This window comes from Mus caroli, unplaced genomic scaffold (genome assembly GCF_978045245.1).
Source record: "Mus caroli unplaced genomic scaffold, Mus_caroli_1 scaffold_20, whole genome shotgun sequence".
Taxonomy (NCBI): Eukaryota; Metazoa; Chordata; class Mammalia; order Rodentia; family Muridae; genus Mus; species Mus caroli.
In genome coordinates this window covers 45110753-45125859 of record NW_028227275.1, presented here as the reverse complement: position 1 = coordinate 45125859, position 15107 = coordinate 45110753, and the positions used below count along the sequence as shown (strand labels likewise).

General features: G+C 42.5%; 1 protein-coding gene across 1 annotated transcript; it reads left to right on the top strand.

Annotated features, from left to right (window-relative positions):
• Window positions 1-8511: 8511 nt before the first annotated feature.
• LOC110285260 (large ribosomal subunit protein eL37-like) lies at window positions 8512-8802 on the top strand. The gene has a single exon (XM_085833932.1). The coding sequence runs from the start codon at window positions 8512-8514 to the stop codon at window positions 8800-8802; it is 291 nt and encodes a 96-aa protein (XP_085690058.1).
• Window positions 8803-15107: the final 6305 nt, after the last annotated feature.

Below are 15107 nucleotides of genomic sequence, written 5' to 3'. Positions count from 1 at the left end.
ATGGAAGCTGACCAGGGTATAAGCTATTCTATTTTTTACACTTGTCCTGAGTGTGTTGCTTACATGGAGAAGGGCAGGTAGCTTTAGTTAGGTCACTGGGGCTTAGCCATGTTCTTACACATAGATTTTTTTCTGGGACTATCTTGCTGTCATAACATAATAATAAAATTTTACCCCCTTCTAACTGCTAACCCCTGTCAATGTATCAACAACAACTACATCTATACAGACTCTTCCTGGAAGTATGAGACATGCACATTTTCTATGTTTAACACATATGAAATAACAACAAAGTTAAAAGCCTTGTCTATACAAGGTGTATACCTGAAATACAATCAGTTGTGAGAAAGGGGAGGGAAGATTATAAGTTCAAGGATACTCTTGACTATATACAAAAACTCTGTCTCAAAAGGTAAATAAATAAATAAATAAATAAATAAATAAATAAATAAATGTATCCATCACCTCCCATCTAACACAGCAGCAGCCTCTTCTTTCCCTTGGCACTGAGGTACATACATGTGGCTAATAACTCAGCTAGCAGGTACTCCTGTGATAGACTTTGACTCAGTAACTAGAGAGTTAGAGATCAAGGTGCCAAGGAGGTGGTTTAGCAGGTAAAGGCATTTGCTTGTGGCAGGATTTTCCCTGTCCAATTACATTAAAATATTAGTGCAGCAGGAGACCTGCAATTGGACAGGGAAAAGGGAGGCAGCTTGAAGTTGAAGCAGTTGCAGGGACAGAGAGCGACTCAGAGGAGGGAGGAGGAGAAGCCAAGATGGAGGCGGATGGACAGGAAGAAGATCCTGATCCCACGTGGTTTTAAATAGCCACAGGTAGTTATGAATATCATATAGGGATAGAATAATTGGGATAACTCATGTGTTCTAGGTGGTCAGTCTGTATCATTATCAGTTGGCTCTGAAATTATTGTGTGGGCATCGTGTGACTTGAGAATTTATTGATATATAAATCTGACTTGTTAATTATAAGCTTCTAGAGTTTTGTTTCTACCGGTTTGCTGGGTGTTGTGGTGGCTGACACGGGGTGGATGATCGGTGTGTGTGGCTGGCATGGCAGTGAAGGGAACTCGGGAGCTCCGGTTCCACCAGACAGTTGGCGGGCAGAGAGTAGCTGGATGGAGCCCTGGAACTTGGAGTTTCTTTGTTAACATTTCCCCACAGCATTTGCTGGCAAGGGTAGTGATCTAAGTTTGATCCTCAGTATTCAAAGGATAGAAGGAGAGAACTGACTCCTACAAGTCGTCTTCTGACCCCACATGAGTGCTGTTGCATGATCATGCTTGACATGCACACAAACAATTGATACATAAATAAATACTTAAAAACAGAGGGACCCAGCATAATAAATTACACGGATGGTGACATCCTGGCAAAGGTCCCTTCAGTCCAGAAACTGGTGATATTTTTCTTAGCTTGCTTCAAGGTCAAAGGGCCATTAGGATAGTACACGAACCCTGGGAACTTTAGAGGAGCAGTGGGCGCTGGATTTGGCGTCTCACTGTGTGCCCTCCAGGTGTGGCTCTTCAGCCTTCCTGGACATGCACTGAGCTTCCTGATACCGTCTAACACGCTGTGTTATATCGAATTTTCTGTTACCTGTTTCTGTCGGTTGCCAGAAGAGCCTTGTTACCTTACCCCACTGAAGCACCGCAGTGATGTTGTAGCTAAGTGTCATACGAACATGGCTGGCACATCAGGTTTTGTCACAAAAGCGGTAGTCAATATGATTGTCATTTGGCAGTGCCATATTTGATTATTCTGATCCCTTCCCTCGTCCCTTCTTTCCTGTGCGTTCTTCCAGCATTTGTGGTGCTCTGTCTGCCCATTAAAATCAGGGTGGAACCCTTCAGGGTCTAAGACTCAAATTCCCTTTGTCCCCTGAAGCTATATCTAAGCCCCAAATGCATAGCAATAGATTAAATAAAAACACAAGACATATAAAAGTAACCCAAACACAAGGAGAACTGACAGTGATGTGGGTGGTTTAGATATCAATATAACCTGTTGGAAGTGCTAGCATTTTGTGTCGAGTTACATAGAAAATATTTTTGGCTCTTGTTCCTGCCTCCCATTTTCCCATAGGCACCATATTGAGAGTGCAGATATACACACCACAGTGTCTGTCTTTTTAAACTTGGTTTCTGGGGACTTGAACTCAATTCCTCATGTTTGTTCAACAAGTGCTTTATCCACCAAGCCATATCTTTAGCCTATTTTTTCTGAAATTGGGTCTCTCTATGGAGCCTGAGCCAATACAAACTTGTAACCACCCTGATTGCTGATAGTATAAGCAAGAGCTACTTTGCATAGATACACTTCAAAGCTAGCATTTTAATTTACCTGCAGTAGATTATCCAACGTGGGATCAGGATGTCAATTAAATTGTGTTTATCTGTGCATGGCATGTGTAGAGATTTACCATCAGCCTGGGTCCCAGAGAGCAACCACTGTCATCCCAGTCTGCTATCAGTGAGCGGAGAGACTAAGAAACCATTGCCCATGGAAAGGCCATAAACTGCTGAGAGTTCTGTGCTAGCCTCACTTATGCTTACAAGTTCTCACTTATGGATTGTTTTGTTGTTGCTGCTGCTGCTGTTGTTATAGGGTTCAAGTTCTTCGTGACTGGAAAACTTCACCTTTTACAAAACTTTAAAAATTCAATTTAAAACAAATTTTAACCTTTGTTTTAATTTTATGTTGTATGTATATTTGCCAGCATGTATGTCTGTACACAACATGCATGCAGCACCTGCAGAGACCAGAAGAGGGCATCAGATCCCTTGGGACTGTAGTCATAGACAGTTGTGGACTGCTGTGTGGGTGCTTGGAATTGAACCCTGGACCCTCTGGAATTGCAGCAAGTGTTCTTAACTGCTCAGTCACCTCTCTAGCCCTTTTAAGTTTAAAGTTTAAAAAAGACAATGGGAAGAACAACAATATCAACCAACCAGACCCCCCAGGGCCCCCAGGAACTAAACCACCAACCAAAGAGTACACATGGAGGGACCCATGGCTCCAGTCTCATATGTAGCAGAGGTTGGCCTTGTCAGACATCAATGGGAGGAGAGACCCTTGGTTCTGTGAAGCCTTGATACCCCAGTGTAGGGGAATGCCAGGGCTGGGAGGCAGGAGTGGGTAGGTGGGTAATCACCCTCATAGAGGCAGGGGGAGGGAGGATGGGATGGGGGGTTTCCAGAGGAGCAACCAGGAAAGGAGGTAACATTTGAAATGTAAATAAATAAAATATCCAATAAAATAAAATTTAAAAAAAGACTATGGGTTTCGTTGTGTCTTTTTCATACACATTGTTCTAACTGGTCTCCTTCTCTCAGTGCCCTCCCCTGTGTGCTGGTCCCCTGCTAATGGAGCTTTATCTTTTAAGGTAAATTCATTTCATCATGCAGGCAAGAGCACTGAGGAAGACTCAGAGACAGCAGCCACACCAGAACCACCCATTTCTTTCACATAGTAGGAAATACAAAATTTAAAAGTGGGGAGGAGATAATAGCTTAATACTCTAAAAAGTAGTCACAACACATCTTTTATCTGATTACTCCCATGTTTCAATTCTTTAAGAACATTGTTTTGTGTGTGTGTGTGTGTGTATAAGTGTGTGTGTGTATGTGTGTAAGTGTGCACACACACGTCTGAGCATACTTTTCTGTGCATGAAGAGTTTCTGGGGATTGAACTCAAGAGTGTCAGGCTTGGGGGCAAGCGCCTCTACCCAATGAACCCTACTGATGGCCCCTTGTGGCTGGATATTACATTCACTCCTGGTTTAGGGTCTGTGGTTTAGATCTCATTTAGTTCTGTTTAGGTTTCTGCAGCTGCTAGCTTTTTTTTTTTTTCTTTCCTTTTCTTTTTAACTGGTCATTTAATTATTTACATTTCAAATGTTATCCTACTTCCTGTTTTCTGCAAGCCCCCCATCCCCTCCCCCTTATATAAGGGAGCTCCACCTCACCTACCCATTCCCTTCTCACCACCCAACATTCTCCTACACTGAGGCATTGAGCCTCCACAGGACCAAGGGTCTTCCTTTCCATTGATGCCAGATAAGGCCATCCTCTGCTACATATGCAGCTAGAGCCATGGGTCCCTCCATGTATACTCTTTGGCTGGGGGTTTATTCCCTGGGAGCTCTGGAGGGTCTGGTTGCTTGATGTTGTTGTTTTTTTCTGTGGGGTTGCAAATCCCTTCAGCTCCTTCAGAACTTCTCCTAACTCCTCCATTGGGGTCCCCACACTTAGTCCAATGGTTGGCGGCAAGCATCTACAACTGTATTGGTTGGGCTCTGGCAGAGCCTCTCAGGGGACAGCCATACCAGGTACCTGTCATCAAGTGCTTCTTGGCATCAGCAATAGTGTCTGGGTTTGGTGTCTGCATGTGGGATGGGTCTCTAGGTGGGGCAGTCTCTGGATGGCCTTCCCTTCAGGCTCTGCTTCACTCTGTCCCTGCAGTTCCTTTAGACAGGAGCAATTCTGGGTTAATATTCTTGAGACAAGTGAATAGCCCCATCCCTTAACTGGGAGCCATGCCTTGAAAAATGCTCAGAATACCCACGATACAACTCACAGACTATATGAAGCTCAAGAAGAAGGAAGACCAAAGTGTAGGATGCTTCAGTCCTACTTAGAAAGGGAAAAATAATCACAGGAGGTATAGGGGAGAAAGGTAACTGGGAGGGAGAAAAGAGGGGGAGAGAAAAAAGAGGCAGGATCAGGTGTAGGAGGAGACAGGGGAGATGTACTGAGGGTCAGGAAATGGAACAGAGGCGTGTAGCCGTGGGGGGATGGGGAACTGAGGGTAGCCACCAGAAAGTCCCAGATGCCAGGAAAGCAAGAGGCTCCCAGGACCCCACGGGGGATAACATTAGCTGAAATCCTCGGAGGGGAGAGAGAATCCGTAGAGACCATAGCCAGAGCTAGTTCTTTTCTAAATGGTCTTTTTTCTTATGTCCCTCCTCCCTTCTACTTCAACCTCAGAGCCTCTAGACTTGCAGCAACCCTGCTGAGGGCTGGAAGGGGTTTACTTCCAGATTGCTATTTCCTAAGAGCAAAGAAGCTCTAGTGAGGTGAGGAGGTGAGGGCACCAGGGACATCTGAAGTCCCCAAAACAAAATGTGCAGCTATGCACGTTCCTGCCTACCACTCAGTTTGCTTAAAGTATTTATCGAATCCCTTCTGTGGTGGTAGTGGGAGGAGACACTGGGAGGATCTGCCTTCCTTTTGCTGCTTTCTAGTAGAAATACGATCAGGCCTCCCACAGCAGACAGGCCCCAGGCGCTCATGAGCACAGAAAAGCACTCAACCGTACCGAAGTATTTGGATCTGTATGCAGCAGCAGTATTTTTGTCAGTGAGTAAACAAGACAGAACAGCTAGTCCTATACAGTCTTTATGGGTTATACTCAGTGCCGTTTGTCCATCAGAAACGGAAGACACTGGGGCATCCGTTGATGTCAATGAAGGTAAGTGAGGGATACTCAGAGCCTGCACCACAGCAACGTTTTCTATAACAAATCATGTTCCTGCACTGTTTTCTACGGAAGTTTCTGGAACAGCTGTGGGAACTTGGCTGAGCCTAGCACACTGGTTTTATGGTAGTTGCTTTGTTCTGTCCAACCCTCTCTTGCTTAGCCCTTCCCCTCACTCCAGGCTCTCCTCACATCCCACAGATGGGCACTTTTGAGCTTCTGTGCTCTCTCTTCTGGCCTCAGAATTAGAAGGAGACTTTTCTGTCATCTGTCTTGGTGTGAGCATCGCTCTCAGAATGCTCTGATATCTGTAAAGGGCAAGAATTTTGCAGACTACTACTTGGACCCTGCCTCCCTCAGGGATGTCTGCCCAGTAATACTATCCCAAACTGGAGGAAATGCTCTCTTGAAATACAAGTTGAGCTGCTCAAAACATTGTCATTTACCATGAAGAGACAGACTCTCACCTATAGCGATGACTTCTGTCTCACCTTTATCTGAGCTCACTGACTTCTTAGGGCAGACATGAGATCCAAGAAGGGTGCAACATTCTTTCTTTCAGGAAGAGCAAATGTTCGTAATAAAGAACACCATTTATTTATATTGCATTGGTACGTGCACACACGACTGTGTATTCCCATGTCTCATGCATGTGTTGGGGACGTGCTCTAGAGATGCAGAGCTGTTCCAACATATGAAACATAAATGTAATACAGCATATAAATGGACTCAAGAACAGAAATCATACGATCATCTCCACATGTGATAAAGACCAGCATCCATCATGATAAGAATTCTGAAGACACTAAGAAAAAGAAGAATGTATCATAATAAAAGCTATATTTGACAAACCTATAGCCAACTTCATACTTTATGGGGAGGATCTCAAAGTGTCTCCACTAAAGTGAAGAACAGACAAAGGTGTCTACTTTCCTCATTCTTATTCAATGTAAAGTCTGAAATCTTATCTGGAACAGCAAGGTAGGAGAAGATAAAAGGGATATGTCTAGGCAAGTAGGAAGTTAAAACATTTTTACTTGCAGGTAAGTTTCTATACATAAAGTCTCCAAAAGAAAATTTGTATCTGAGAAGCAACTTTAAGACAGTTGAGGATTATAAAATTAATGTAACCAAAGCAGTAATCTTCCTATGCCTCTATTACAAACTTGTTGAGAAAGAATTCAAGGAAACAATTACATTTCTGTTTGCTTCAAAAACTACACCAGAATAAACCTAACCAATGAAGTGAGCAGTCTTTACAATGAAAACTTTAAAGCAGTGAAGAAAAATATTACGAAAGACACAAGAAGGTGGAAAGACCTTAAATGCTCTTAGATTGGAATTGATACTGTGTAAATGATCTCAGTCTAAAATCAATCTACAGATTGCATGCAATGTTCATCACAATTCCAATGCCATTATTCAGTGAAAAATACTCTTAAAATTCATGCGGAAGCCCAAGAGATCCTGAGGAGTCTAAGCAATGCTGAGCAAATAGAATAATGGCAAAGAGAGTGTCTTCAACAAATGGTGATGGGAAAGTTGGGTACCCACATGTAGAAGGATGAACCTAGATCCACATCTCTCACAAAACCAACCAGCTTGATATAAGACCCCCTAACTGAAACTGCTAGAGGAAAAATTAGGAAAACATTTGATGATTCAGGCACAGGCAAGTGTCCTCCTGAGTAGGACTCCAGTTGATTGGGAAGTAAATCCATGGACATCCAACAAAGGAAAGAAGAGTGGAGAGGCGACCTATGAAACAGAAGACAATTTTTGCCATGCATATGTCTGATAGAGAATTAACATCTCAAATATACAAGAAACTCAAAATACTGAATAAGAAATCAAACAACCCAACAAAGAAATGAACTTCAGAGATTGGATAGTTCTCAAAAGATGATGTACAGCTGTCTAATTAACATGAAAAAAAAAACGCTCAACCTTATAAGTCACCAGAGAAAGACAGTCAATAAAAAAAGCAAATAACAGTAAATGCTGGCAAGTATGGACTCAAAAGGAAACACGCAGGCATTGTTGGCGGTGATTTCGGCAGTCAAGCATCTGTAGAAGCTTCTGGAAACTAGCACTAGATCCACAAGATGGCTGAGCTTCACTGCTCTCGGGTATTTCCTGAAGGACTCCAAGACAACGCATCACAGATGCTTGTCTATCAAGATTCATGCAACACTGTTCACAGTTCTTATATCATAGACCCCACCTAGGTTGCAACATCAGAGTGGATAGAGAAATACCGTACATGCATATACACAAGTGAGTTGCTTTTAGCAGTGAAAAATAAAATAAAATTGTGTGTAAACTAAGCCAGTTTCAGAAAGACAAATGTCATATGTGTTCTCTCATTTGTGGATTCTAAATAATATAATTTGTAAAAACACACAAATCATGTATAAATATGATTATTATATATATTGTACATGAATATATATATGTAAAATGAAAGTAGAAGCCAAATTTCCAGGAGGGAAGTTAGAGGATATGTGAGAGACAAGAGGGAAGCTGTGCTATAAGTGCTCAGTATATAATGCATACTTTTATCTAAAAATATTATTGTGTGTAAGCCAGGTGTGGTGGCGCACGCCTTTAATCCCAGCACTCTGGAGGCAGAGGCAGGCAGATTTCTGAGTTTGAGGCCAGTCTGGTCTACAAAGTGAGTTCCAGAACAGCCAAGACTATACAGAGAAACCCTGTCTCGAAAACCCAAATATATGTGTGTGTATATATATATATATATATATATAATAAAAATAATAAATAAATAAATAATAAAATAAATGTATATATACACACATATATTTGGGTTTTCATATATATGAATATATATAATATATGTATATATTGTATATATTATTGTGTGTTACACAGTACCAGCTACAAAGACTGCACATTGGAATTTTTAAAAACATATAAAAGAAAAAAGTCAAGTTACTGATAAAAAAACTAAAACTTGCTCTTCCGGTCTCTTTGGCCTCGCTGGTAGAAGCAAGATGGCGAAGGGAATGTCATCCTTTGGTAAGCGTCACAACAATATGCACACGCTGTGCCACTGCTGTGGCTCCAAGGCCTACCACCTTCAGAAGTCGACTTGTGGCAAATGTGGCTACCCTGCGAAGCGCAAGAAGTATAACTGGAGTGCCAAGGCTAAGAGACGAAACACTACCGGGACTGGTCGGATGAGGCACCTAAAGATTGTCAACCACAGATTCAGACATGGATTCTGTGAGGGAACAACACCTAAACCCAAGAGGGCAGCTGCTGCAGCATCCAGTTCATCTTAAGGATTTCAAGCAGTCATAAAATAAATGTTCTGGTTTCAAAGAACAAAAACAACCCTAAAACTCATTTTTGAAAGATTAAAAATTTTTGGCAATATTAAACTTTGAAATGACTTATTCAGTGAAAAACTAAAAACAAACAAACAAACAAATTTAAAAGGCTAGAGAATGGTACATAATCCCAAACACAGAAACAATGTCCACTGATCAGTAGGAGGAGCTACCACGGTAGAAGCACGAACAGGGGCCAGCACAGTTGATGTGAATGTCCTTCCTCACCCCCATCCATGTTAGCATGTCATCTTTGTTCAGTTCATGTTTGGGCAGTCCTGTTGGGGAGACTCTCTGGATGTAGCTTCTGACATTCCTAGGAGACATATCTCACAGCACTTAAGAATAGGAAGTGCAGTAGGCTCTCATTAAAAAACAAACTATCAAGCAATCCTATCCCTGTGTGAGCAAGCAAACACATCCTTATTGGTGATGGTAAAGAGGATACATTGGTTCTTACTAAGTGTGCCCATTTAAAAGGGGCACCCACATTGCAATGCAGCCTTTGTAGAGGTATGAGCCTCAGCCCTGCACTCTCATCTACTTGTTTCATCATTCGTAAAACCTACTGTACAGTACAGTTTCAGCTTTCACATTAGTGCCAGTCCAAGGCCCCAATATGAAGAAGATAAGGCCTTAGCAGACAGGCAAACCGGCTTGGATATTGCAATATTTCTACATAATCTCTATATAAATTTCTGAAATCTCAACACTTGGGAGATAGGTGCAGGAAGACCAGTTGAAGGCCAGCCTGGGCTATACCAGACCCTGTTAGAAAACAAAGTCACGAGGTAGAGTGAACTGAGGTCTTCGCTGTATCTTTTCTTTTCCTTTTAGTTGCTGTTATGATTGCTGCTGGCCTGTTCTGGTACAGGATCTCCCATAGCCCAGGCTGGCTTTGAACAATGTAGCCGAGAGGGACCTTGAGTTCCTGACCTTCTGTTTCCACCTCCCAGGTGCTGGGTTACAGATGTACGTGACCATGCCCAGTTTTCTCAGTCTTTTCTGAAGTGAACACTGCTGTCTCCCTGCTTCTTGCTTTCTTTGCTATGTAGACTTACTAACTTTACTTTATGTCTATGGGTATTTTGCCTGCATGTATGTCTATGTACCACTTGGGTACATGGTGCATTCAGAGGTCAAGAGAGTGTGTCAGGACCTCTGGAGCTGGAGTATAGATGGTTGTTGAGCTACGCATGGGTGCTGGAAACTGAACTTAGGTCCTCTGTAAGAACAACACATGCTCTTACCAGATGACCCATCTCACTAGCCCCATTCTTACGCTCTTGCTTTCGATAAAAGCTGTGTCTTTTCCCTGGTCATCTCCTAGGTGCCCAACAAGATGGAAATTTAACTCTTCAATCAAACATCATTTGTTTTCATGTTCGCAGAAGGGTATGATGTGGTTGAATGGCATATCACAGTACCATTGTATCTTAATTTTCTATTGCTTTAAAGAAACGCCATGACCAAGGTAATTTATAAAAGAAATAATTTAATTAGAGGCTTGCTTACAGTTTCAGAGGGTGAGTCCATGACCACCATGGCAAGGAGCATAGCAGCAGGGAGGAAGGCAAGGTGCTGGAGTAGTAGCTGAAAGTTTATGTCTTACCCACAAGTTGGAGGCAAAGGGAGATAGAGAGGGGGAGGGAGGGAAAGAGGGAGGGAGGGAAGAGGGAGAGAGGGAGGGAGGGAGAGAGAGAGAGAGAGAGAGAGAGAGAGAGAGAGAGAGAGAGAGAGAGACTGGTTCTGGCATGGGATTTTGAAAACTCAAAGTCCACCCCAATGACACACCTCTTTCAACAAGGCCACACCTCTTAATCCTTCCCAAACAGTTCCACTAATTGGGAACTAAGCACTCAAATCTATGAGCTTATGGGGGTCATTTTCATTCACATTGTATACCTATAAAACTCACTCCCCACTCCAAGGCAGTCATACTTAAGAATCTGATTATTCTAAAAAGTAGAAAGCTTCAAAATCCTTTGCTTTTTAGGAGGGTTCTCAGCTTAACAGAGAACTCAAATATCTATATCTATATCTATCTATCTATCTATCTATCTATCTATCTATCTATCTATCTATATTTAAAATAGGCCTAGTTAAAATAAAAAGTAGAAATCTTTGTGGGAAAGGTTTGAATAATTGAGGGTGTTAGGGACTTAGAGAAAAGAGCTCAACAAAGTACCCAGTATGTGCAATGGCTGGAGACATTTTATCAGCAGACACAAGCAGAGAAAGTTTCCAATGTTTGCCGTGCTATGACAAGCTCTCGGTAAAATTCCACAGTGTGGATATAGTTGTATTAAGATAATCGTGCTGTGCAGAAATCAACATGCACACAGGCTCCAAGTGCAAGCTGACTAGAGCAAGGGATCATGGGAGGAGAGATGGGAGCAAGCAGCCTCCATGAAGGGTCATGGCCAAAGGCAAGGGATGGAAGAGAACTCCAACTCCTCTTGACAGATGAAATGGATTTCCTTCTTTTTATTCAAGTCTTAAAGGGCAGGTGCCCTTGAAGAAATGGAAGTCTTAGATGACAGTGGATGCTAGATATTTGAGTCTTATCTTTATGAACCGTTCCTATGAGGGTTAAATCAACTCTGCTCCAGGTATTTTTTTAAGTTCACTGAATCTGAAAAGGTGCACATCTTTATTTTTCCCACATGAAAAGCAAGTGCAGAGAGGGCCAGCCATGTGTGCAATGTGTGCAAACTGGAAAACAATGCTTGGATGCCCACCACACCTCTCTCTGTCGCCAGCTTCCACCACACCCTCCTCTGTCGCCAGTGCCCAGATGCCTGCCATACCCTTCCCGGCCACCAATTCCCACTACATTGCTCTTCAGAAAGCACTCAATCTCTGGGTCCCTTGGGTTCTCCCATGACTTCCTTGCCTCGCTTTCCTGAGTCCTTTTTCCATTTTATCCTCACTTCCATTTCTGCATTTTAGGGCCTCTAGATTTTTTTCCCCCCTGAAAAACCAACACAGTAGACTGCCAACTAGAGTTTTCTCTAAAAAAAAAAAAAAAAAGAAAGAAAGAAAGAAAGAAAGACAAACAACAACAGCAACTATGGATTTCTAGTTTTACATTTTTTCTAGATGTATTGTCTCTTTAAAAATCTTTTAATAATATTTATTTATATTTTCATTTTGTGGATGTATTTATGTGCATGTCTGGGGTGTGTGTGCGCATGACTATAGGTACCAGTAGAGATCAGAAGAGGGTGTCAGGTTCCCTGAGGTTGGAATTACAGGCAGTTGTGAGTTGACTGACATGAGTTCTGGAAACTGAACTCAGTTCCTTTACAAGAGCACTAAATGCTCTTAACCACGGAGCCATTTGTACCAGACAAATAAATCTGTCTGATGTGGAAAGCAGCCATCACAGCCCAACTCTCTGCAGAGAAGCGATAGTATGCTGACTTAACTTACCCGAAAAGAAATGTTCTCTATTAGCCAGCGAAAAAAGCCAAACAAAAAGGGAGGTGTTACTTGACTGTTTACACTAGCATTGGTCATCAGGATGCTGTGTTCATTATGAGGCTACATGATACCACCTTGACATGGATGTACTGGGAAGATGTGTACGGCTACATGCAACAGAGTATGACTAAAATGTGACCTTGCTACTCCAAGCTTGCAGTACACTGCGTTGGTTTCGGTTTCTCTGGTCGCCTGTGGTTTCCACCATGACCACTAGGTGGCAGCTGTGGCTCCAAGCTGAAGAATGTCTAGGGACAAAAGCTGGAAATTACTGTTACCGAGGAAGAAGCCCCTTCCAGATCTTTCTGTTATGGCTTGGATATGAAGTGTCCTTCCTAAGAGCCTGTGTTGAAGTCTTGGCTCTGGTCTGATGTTCTTACTGAGAGGTAACTGAATTACAAAGATACTAACTCCATCAATGGGTGAGTCTGTTGATGAGTTCACAGCGGAAAGGGCTTCCCAACTTGGCCACATTCCATAGTTACATAAACCCTTGTGTCTCCCCACCCTTGTGTCTGTGTCTCAAATGACTCAGTAGAGACCCAAACCTTTCCTGTCATATGCCAGATTGCTCAAATAAGTCAAGAGAACTCCAGATTTAAGGAGAACTCTGCTGTAATTTAGGTATCTATGAAAAACAATGGCTTTACTACCTTGGTACGCTGTAGGGAGAGTTTAGGGAGGTAGGTCCTTAGACAGCAGTGGAGCAAGGCGCACTGTCTCTGTTCCTGGAGCTCAAAATACCGGAGTAGGGAATTTTGGGTAGGAAGTAAGTCTGGCTACTTAATTTAAAATATATTTATTTTATTTTATTTTACTTGGTTTGTTGTCAAGGTAGAATTTCTCTGTGTAGCCCTGGCTGTACTGGAATCTGTAGACCAGGCTGGCCTCGAACTTAGAGATCTGCCTGTCTATCTATGTATCCTGAGTGCTGAGATTGAAGGCGTGTACCACCACCACCACCACCACCACCTCTCTGTCTCTGTCTCTGTCTCTGTCTCTGTCTCTGTCTCTGTCTCTCTCTCTCTCCTGTGCACTAAAAATTATGATTGGCATGCCTTTTTAATAAATGCATATGACTCTTCTGGACTATTAAGAGCAATTGGTTCTGTCCTTGTTGTTTGAGCTAAATGCAAGGATTTAGATATAATTTGAATTTGAGGCTGAAGGGACCTGGATTTTCTGGGCTTCACCGCGGACTGGCTTGTAGGAAGTTGTCAGAGCTCTGTGCCTTGCTGGTCTGTTTCCTTATAAATACCTACTGTGTTTTATTTAAACCATAGCCCCACGTCACCCAAGAAGACAGACTGCAAGAGTCACTGGCTCTCTCTCTCTCCCTTTCCCCAGCATAACCACATCGAGATTTACTGAGTAAATCTCTCCCCCCCCCCCACTTCTCTCTATGAATTTGGCTCCTTTAATTGGCTTGTTGAGGATGGACGGCTGAACCTGGCTTGTTTGAGGCAAAGGCTGTGACCCCCTAAGTGGATATTTTTAAAGGAATACAATAGAGATTTCACAAAAATTCAGCTTCAAATAAAAAATTAATAACTATACAGAGATGTCCGAATGTGATGTCATATATACCTAGGAACATTCACAAATGAAGATGAACCCAGCAGGTCAGAACTGTAAAGCACCCATTGCAAATAAAATTACCCAAACTAGGATAAAAAGGAGACACATAGAATTTTTGGGGAGAAATGAAAATATATGGGGGTGGGGGGGAGATCCCAGTTAAATTAAACAACTAGAGATAAGATAAAAATGCTTGGATAAAAAATGCACCAAATGACATTAGCAGCAGACTAGACATCATAAAAGGAAAGTGAACTGAAAAACCACAGGAAAGATTTTGAAGTACAAGGAAAAATACGGGGGGGGGGGGGGTTCTCAGAAAAAAGAGCTGAACACCAGTGACCTCAGAAAAGCATCCAGAAGACGGATGTGTATATAATTAGATTATAAATGAGGGGAAAAGAGAGGGCAGACAAATATTTCAAGACACTTTAGACAAAAATTTCTTAATCTCATGTAAACCAAAAAGCACAATTCACAAATTGATGACAAACACAACTAATAAATATAAAGAAAAGTGTGTAAAGGTATATCTGGATCAGACTTCCAAAGTCAAGGGCCAGTCTGTGGCTGGGGAGATGGCTCGGGCACTGAGACGCTCCCCTTGCAAGCATCACACCCAGAACCCACGTATCGAAAAGCCAAGCATGGTTGTGCATGCTGTAAGCCTAGGGTTGGGGTGGCACAGGCAGGTGGTTCCTCATGGCTCTCTGACTGCCCAGCATGCTGACTGGGTAAGCTCCAGCCCAGTGATAGGGAAGATGGCTGTTGCCGGAGAGATAGCACCTGAGGTTGAACTCTAACTGTCACATAACACACATACACACATGCACGTCCACCTTCACACATGTGAGCTTACACATATACAAACACTTCACACACAAGAAGAAAAAGTAAACAACAATAACAACAACTCTAGAGGGTGACAAAGAGTAGAACTGGATGTTGGTTTTGGTGTCATCACTTGTGTCTTGAATGTCCCCTGAAGATGTGTGTTGAAGGCATGGCTAGTTGCCTGTGGTGCAATTGTGTGAGCTGGTAGAACTCTCTGGAGACAGGGTCTACTGCGAGAGGATTTGGTCGCTGCGGTTATTCTCTTGAAAGAGACCCCCTTTTCTTTTTGTTGATGTTGGGGTTTCTGTGTGAGCAGGGTTTTTTTGTTTTTGATTTTTCTTTTTCCACCTGCTCTCACC

Coding starts and splice junctions, on each gene's coding strand:
- LOC110285260 (XM_085833932.1), top strand. CDS start 8,512: ATGGCGAAGGGAATGTCATCCTTTGGTAAGCGTCACAACAATATGCAC.